The 7,677-nt window shown below is 39.3% G+C and overlaps 1 protein-coding gene across 3 annotated transcripts; it reads left to right on the forward strand.

Moving 5' to 3' along the window:
* The first annotated feature begins 820 nt into the window (after positions 1–820).
* LOC114434534 (LIM/homeobox protein Lhx8) lies at positions 821–5,838 on the forward strand. 3 transcript variants are annotated; one of them, XM_028403848.1, is made up of 9 exons: positions 821–926; positions 1,574–1,651; positions 2,104–2,229; positions 2,350–2,471; positions 2,881–3,101; positions 3,251–3,354; positions 4,079–4,174; positions 4,633–4,822; positions 5,483–5,838. In XM_028403848.1, the coding sequence occupies exons 1-9, from the start codon at positions 846–848 to the stop codon at positions 5,557–5,559; spliced, it is 1,095 nt and encodes a 364-aa protein (XP_028259649.1). In that variant the 5' UTR covers positions 821–845; the 3' UTR covers positions 5,560–5,838. The 3 variants fall into 3 exon arrangements, with proteins under 3 accessions (XP_028259649.1, XP_028259650.1, XP_028259651.1); XM_028403850.1 differs by having other exon boundaries at positions 857–926; positions 1,486–1,651; XM_028403849.1 differs by lacking the exon at positions 1,574–1,651.
* Positions 5,839–7,677: the final 1,839 nt, after the last annotated feature.

The raw sequence follows: 7,677 nt of genomic DNA on the forward strand, positions 1-7,677 counted from the left end.
ATAACAATAATAATATAAGGATGAAAAGCAAAACATGCTTGTGCTTAACATAAATGTTCACCTGTGAAGTATTATTTCTTAAAATAATAAAAAACAGAAACCATCTTCAAATGTTTCTGAATTGTAAACTGTGACTGAGTTGAAATGAAGTCAGAGCCTCCACTGAGAGCAAACTGGCAGACGTGAAATGATGTATTGTAGCTACTGTATTTTGATCAACCTGTTTGATAAAAAATGCATCCTAATTATTTGATTATTACATGTGTAGAGGAAATATTACAAATGAAATTAAAAAAATAAATAAAATTTAAAATGTGCTGCATTCTAATCTGAGCAGAATATTTAATCTGGAATACTTGAAATAAAGTGAAAGTATTTTCAAGAATGACTCAGAGGGTTGCACAATATAATACTGCATCATCATCATCATCATTATTGCATTAGTGCACGGGTTAAAGCTGGTGCTAATTTTAGCATAGGCTAATATTTTAATGTTTAATATTAGATAATGACATGTGTTACAACTGTGCAGTAAAAACAGCCCTGTTACACCTGATAATTATAAAGTAAGCACCTTGTGAAGATAATGCACGTTAACTTTCTCCATTTTTTTTCATTGCAGTGACTAAATCAAAGGTGCATTTGAACACTGTGAGAGATTTTGACTGTTTTTATTTCCAAAGCTTGCACAAAAAAACACAAGTTGTTCTCCAAAGGGAGGCGCGGCCAAGAAGGACGAGGACATGTGAATTATGATCCGCCCTCCAGGAACAGCCAGGGGCAGACGGCTGGCACCGCGGGAGAAGGAGAGGAAGGAAGGAAGAGCAGCAGCCCTGGACTCAGACATGCGCTGGAAGAGTGAAGTCAAAGTAGAGTGTTGCATTGTTAACGACAATGAGAGCGGATCTCTGCTGTCCAACGATGAGGTGAGTGACAGACAGACTGTGCGTGTGATCAGCAGGTTGCGGTGTGAGTCAGTGTCGGAGATTAAACATTAGTCAAAATTGCTTCGCCAATTAAATCAGAGTGGGCTCCAGCCTGTCATTACAGCCGGCCTTCCACACGCTGACAGCTCAGTATTTTCACAATTTGAAGAAATGTCAAAGAAAATTACCCCGCCCTGAATTCTGCAATTAAAACTCAAGTAGTTAATGAGACCTCTTCACCTTTTGGTTGCCTCTGGTAGACGTTTGTGGCGAACTTAGCCTTTTTTAATTGCTGTTATTAAATAAATCAATCCCCTTTTCCCCCGGAGACCACGCGCTGCTTTTCTGATTGACACGTGAAATTGGTGTGTTGGTTGGTTTAACCGCGGCACGCGCGCATAAAGCCAGAGCCGTCGCTGTGCATCACCAATGCAGAGCTCGAGCACATAATGCACATAGGATAAGTATTAGTTCAAGTGTTGTCTGTTTGTGTAAGTAATGACGATCCTTCTCTTTTAAATGTCATTTTGGTAATCGCCGGCGTTGTCATGGTGAAAAGTGAAAGGCATGATATTTATGGGAAGGAGCAGGGGGCATTTAAGGCAGCTGCCACGGTCTGACAAACCAACATCCTCTCCCTGCCCTAGCTGCTCGTCATGTGCGAAGATTGCAAAGGAGAGGAAGAGCTGCTAGGCAAATGCACTGAGGACAGGAGGGACGTAATGGTAGGCTGATTTATCAATACATGTTCATGAAATTTGATTTTATTTTTTTGTTGTTTTTGGGCGAAACACTGAACGGAAAAGTTTTGTTTTAAAGACTTCTGGCTGTGTTCGGGAAAAGGACAAATTTAAGGGAAAATATCACAAATATTTCTGCTAGATTTATACAGATGCAACTCTAGAAAGGCTTTTATTTTAGAGAAAAAACAATTTAGGTATTTTTTTCTTCTTCAAAGCCAAAGCCTTTTTTGTCTGACATATTTTAATGTCGCCAAAACTTCGAATATAAAAAAGTTGAACAGGCTAAATTAAAAAAAAAAAGACAAAAAAGAAAGAAAACCTTTTTTGCAGTTCTTCGGTGCTTTGGTGACATGTGAACCGGCTTCACACAGTGCTGCAGGTTAGTGGGTGGGTGCGTTCCTGTGCGTAATTTTCTAACCGCAGTGTCTCTCCAGGGCGCGCCGGTGGAAGTTTTGGATGAGGACGCGTCGTCGCTGCAGGCGATGGCATCTGCGCCTCTGCTGGGGAGGACGGTGTGCGCGAGCTGCAGCGAGGAAATAGTGGATAAATATTTATTGAAGGTAAACAAGCTGTGGCTGTTTCCTTTCTTGTTCTGTGAGCCCTGCTTTCCTTTGGCTTGGTTGTGTTTTCGTGGGCCTACCTAACAAAACGTTTGTTAATTCTTCATATGTTTGCTTTAGGTCAACGACTTGTGCTGGCATGTGCGCTGTCTCTCCTGCAGCGTGTGCCAGACTTCCCTTGGCAGCCACACGAGCTGCTACATCAAAGAAAAGGAGGTTTTCTGCAAACTGGATTACTTTCGGTACGATTTCTATTAACGAAAATAAAAACTAGAGAACGAACATGTCACAGAAAATAAAGCAAAATTATCTGATGAGCTACTTTTAATATTAATACTGCTCTATTTTTATTACAGTAATAATAAGAATAGTTGCAAGACGTGATATTTTAGTCTACCTTTTTCATGGACATTTACGCAGTTTTATTTATAATTAAATTAAATACACTCGACTTGTTCCTATAAAATGACCAATCAAGACATAATGATTCATTTAGATTGCTTTAACTGGGCTTTAAATGCATTTACATGATAAGGCCTGTAGTCCCACATTTTATTTGAATAAAAGCAGCAGCATGTCTGGCCTAAGCAGTCTTACACAGGGACATTTGGATTAAAATGTGTCAGTGTCTCATTTCTTCCTCACCTGCAGAAGATACGGCACCTGGTGCGCATGCTGCGGCCGGAACATCCACTCCACAGACTGGGTCCGCCGGGCGAAGGGCAACGTGTACCACCTGGCCTGCTTCGCCTGCTTCTCCTGCAAGAGGCAGCTGTCCACCGGGGAGGAGTTCGCGCTGGTGGAGGGAAAGGTGCTCTGCAGGGTCCACTACGACTGCATGCTGGACAACCTCAAGAGGGCCGTGGAGAAAGGTGAGCCCGAGTCCGTCTTTACCCCCAAAATATACCTATCTGGAATCAGACAGACTATTTTTTTTAAATGAAGCTTTAAGTGATCTAACATAATGTGCACACAGAACTCGCATTTTGTGTTTTAATGTGATCAAATTCTCTGGCTGCAGGAAGCAGTGTTAACATGGAGGGAGCGGTGCCCACGGAGCAGGAGATCAACCAGCCCAAACCCTCCAAGAGAGCTCGGACCAGCTTCACCGCCGACCAGCTGCAGGTTGACCTCAGTATTTATTATGACGCACACAGAAATGATTATCGTTATATTCGAATTTTCAGGATTAAATGAATACATTTGATTTATTTATGGTTGGAAGGACTGAGGTAAAAGTCATCTCATCTCCTCATACAGAAATTCTGTGTGAACGCTCTAAATTTCCTTCATGTGTGGCCTAAAACATTTTTTAAAAAAAGTCTTTAACTGCCCCAACAGCTTTTAAGAACATGATCTGGGCACAAACATCTAAACCCTATTGATGGAAATAACTGTCATTTTAAAAATGTATAGATGTGCAAAATCAAGAAAAGCCCTGCTGCTCTCTAAGAACACACATGAAACAAATGTTGACTTTTTACATATTATTATGTAAACCTCTAAATGTAGTAATACATATATTATGCAAAATAGCCCAAAAAGTCATTTTTAAACACTAATGTACAGTTTGATGTCTGTCATAGCAATAATGGAATAAATAGAATGTGCAGAATATATAGATTGTGTTTTAAATATTGCAATATATGATATATATGATATTATAAATTAGCAGCAGAATGTCCAAAAATGATCTCAAAGTGTTTATATGTCTGCAACATTAATTTCTTTCTAAACATGATCTGCTCACTGTGATGTAGTGTCTCTGAATCAGGGTGAATCATGTGCGTCTTCACACGCAGGGCCACACAGTTACTGATTTTTTCCCCTCCTACCTGTGTACATGCAGGTGATGCAGGCTCAGTTTGCTCAGGACAACAACCCAGATGCACAAACACTGCAGAAACTGGCGGAGCAGACGGGCCTCAGTCGGAGAGTCATACAGGTCAGTGAGGGGATGGGAAGACAAAACAGATGATTGAATACACCTAAGACTCAGAGAGATGCAGAAGCTACTGGGCCATTGTATTCACAGTATACTGTAGCAAAGTGCCTTTATAAATCCTCCCACAGTGTGGCTCTTTGAAGTAAACAAATATATACATTTGTGATTCCTGCTACCTTAGCCTAGACGTGAGGTGTTACTGTGTGCAGGATTCAGCTTTGTGATTAAATGAACCTAATACAATAATTACACTCTGCATTCAGATGCGACAATGTTTTTACTCAGCAGCACACAATGACTTTTACGACTGTAAAAAGCAACACATTTTACTGAGAGATAAACGTTCGTAGTGTGCAGCAGCTCACATACCTGCTCACAGTGTCCCTCTGCGTGTTTTGTGACAGTGGACACATTATTTCCACTGCAGCCCAATAAAGCAGTCTGTCCTGTTAACTCAGGTCTGGTTCCAGAACTGTCGAGCACGCCACAAGAAGCACGTGAGTCCCAACCACTCCTCCAGCACCCCCATGGCCCCTCTGCAGCCCAGCCGCCTGTCCCAGCCCACCCCGACCCCGGAGGAGCTGCAGTACACAGCCTACGGAGGCCCAGAGGGGTCAATGCTGTCTGCACTGCACTCCTTCATAGACAGTGAGCATGAGACTTTTTATTAAGTATTATGAGTGCAGTTTGCACCTTTTTTTTCACCTTTTGTGAAAGCTCTACTAATATTAAACTGTTATTAACTATTATTTAAACTGAACTTCTGGGTAATACTAACAGTGGGTATTTAGAACGATGTCATATTTATTTAAAAATAAATGAGGTAGGATATGGACAAAGTAAAATACAGGATTATTTGCTGATGATGTTTATAACATTATGGAATATCTGGTGTTACATGAAGGGATAGAGCACTTTCCTTTTATGTAAAACCAGCTTTTAAACATTTTTTGGTTTTGGTAGTTATGCTTATTATAAAGAAACATTATAGAAATAGCTATATATTTTACCACTTTGCAAAAGTGTTAAATTGATCAATATAGACATTTGTCAATTCTAATATATATTTATGGATGAGGTGGAATAGCTAAAAAAGTGTTAACAATTTATAATATATAAATTGTACTTTTTGCATTATTTAATATTTTGTCAAATTTTATGTTTAATTAACGATTGAAGAGTTAAAAATGTCATTGTTGTTGGACCTCTTTTTATTAGCACATATCTAATCTAATCTAATCTAAACAACATGTTTTCACCTTTACATGTGAATTAACTGTAATAACTGTGTGCTTTGTGTGCCTGCAGTACACTCTCCTCAATCCATGTTTCAACCGCTGCTGCCTGCCCACGCCATGACCTCCCTGCCTGTGTCTCACGCCTGAGCTGCTCTCTCTCTCACACACACACACACAGACAGCAGCCTCAGACTTCAGCAACGTTCACCTGTCATTAGCCAGTATTCTGATCGTCACGATAAAAATATTTTCATTTTCAGTGAACCATTAAGCATGTTTATATTTTTGTTCAGCATCACTTGCAGTCCTTAAATGTACTGTACAATGTGGACAGGTTTTGGTGTACCTCATAGGATTGTGACACATGACATCATAGATTTATATTTGTTTGTGTAGTTGGTGACAGTGCTACTTCAAGTGTAAGCCGCCGGACCCAAAATGTCAACTCCATATGAAGAGGAACTGTATAGCAGTGTTGCGATTTAATTTATTGTATGTGAAGGTTGTTTTGAGAATAAATGTCTAATTTCACAAATCTGAGAGATCAATGAATGAAAAAAATGTATCTACCCATAATAACAAATAATACCCAATAATAATAACAAATTCAAAATGAAACAAAACATAATGAAGGTCATTTACACTCCTGCCAAATTATGAGTGGCCTTTAGAACAGTGTTGGATGCACCAATCTTCTAAACTCACTTTTTTTTAATTTATTTTTATTATTTATTTAACCTTTATTTAGCCAGGTAAAAAAAACCAATTGAGATCCAGATCTCATTTACAAGGGTGACCTGGCCAAGTGGTCAGCAGCACAAGAACTGAACAACAATTAAAAGAATCAATCAAGATAAAAGTCAAATATGAAAGTAAATAAATAAAGTGCAATAAATGTAGAAAATATTTAGAAAGTGAAATAGCGATATTAGTCCAAGAAGATAGGTGCAGTAGTTCTAAACAACAGATGATTTGTAGGCAATAAATTCTGTTACAAAGAGCACATTTTACAGAGACATCTTAAAAACACTGGCACTGATGAATGGATGCTTTTTGCCTATTACGTAACAAAGAATGAAAAGCTTTAAATGAGATAAGCTTTTTTTAACTCAGTCTGGAGGGTATTCCAGGCTGAAGGAGCACAGAAGCTAAAGGCCTGTTCTCTGAAGAAGAGTACAAAGATAAGGTGGAACCAAACCAAGGAGGGTCTTATAGACCAAGGCCATCCAATGAGTGTGCCTTCCTGTGCTCAGGGAAGGCCACCCAGCTTTGGCATACAGTTCACAGTGATGGGTGAGGCGGCTACAGCCAGTCACAAACCTCAAGGCACAGTGGTAAACAGTATTCAAGGAATGAAGGCATTTGGACGACGCAGGCATGTATACGACATCACCATAATCAAGCAGCGGTAAAAAGGTTGCTGATACCAGAAGTCTACGGGCTCTGAGTGAAAAACATTTGTTCCGAAAATAAAACCCAAGCTTCATCTAAGTTTGAGATATGTGTTTTGAATGAAAGCTGAGTCAAGCAAAAAACCAAGATATTTATAGCTGCTGACCAGTTCAATTTGTTTCCCTTGAAGTGTTGTTATTTAAAACTAAGTTCAGTGATTGCAGATGTAATTGAACAGTGTTAAAATCAGACGGTAAAAATTCAAAGGCTTGTGCAAGTGACGCAGAGCAGCAGTAAATGACTGTGTCATCAGCATAAAAGTGATAAGTGGCATTTGACAGATTAAAACACATATTATTAATATAAATGGGAAATAAAATAGATTCTAAAACTGAGCCCTGTGGCACACCCTTTGTGACCTCAAGAGAAGATGATACAGAATCCACCATGTGTACACACTGGGATCTATTTGACAAATATTTCTCAAACCAAGCAGCAGCTTGGTTTGAGAAACCTATGTTTACCAAGGTTTTAATTAGATAATCGATCTACCATGTCAAATGCCTTTGACAGGTCAATAAACAGAGCTACACAGTGTTGCTTGTGGTCCAGTCTAAAACCAGACTGGAAGTCAGTTAAAATGCTGTTAGCTTCTAAAAACACCTTCAGCTGATCACTGACAAGCTTCTCAAAGATTTTTGCTAAAATGCATAATTTTAAAATTGGCCTATAGTTGTTTAGCTCCGAAGGATCACCTCCTTTTAAAAGGGGAAGTATAAAGGCAGATTTCCATACATTTGGAATTTTGTTAGAACTCAGACTTAAATTATAGATGTGTGGCAGGGGCTCAGCTATGTAATCTGAAGCTAACTT

Source organism: Parambassis ranga, chromosome 4 (genome assembly GCF_900634625.1).
Source record: "Parambassis ranga chromosome 4, fParRan2.1, whole genome shotgun sequence".
NCBI classification, from domain to species: domain Eukaryota; kingdom Metazoa; phylum Chordata; class Actinopteri; family Ambassidae; genus Parambassis; species Parambassis ranga.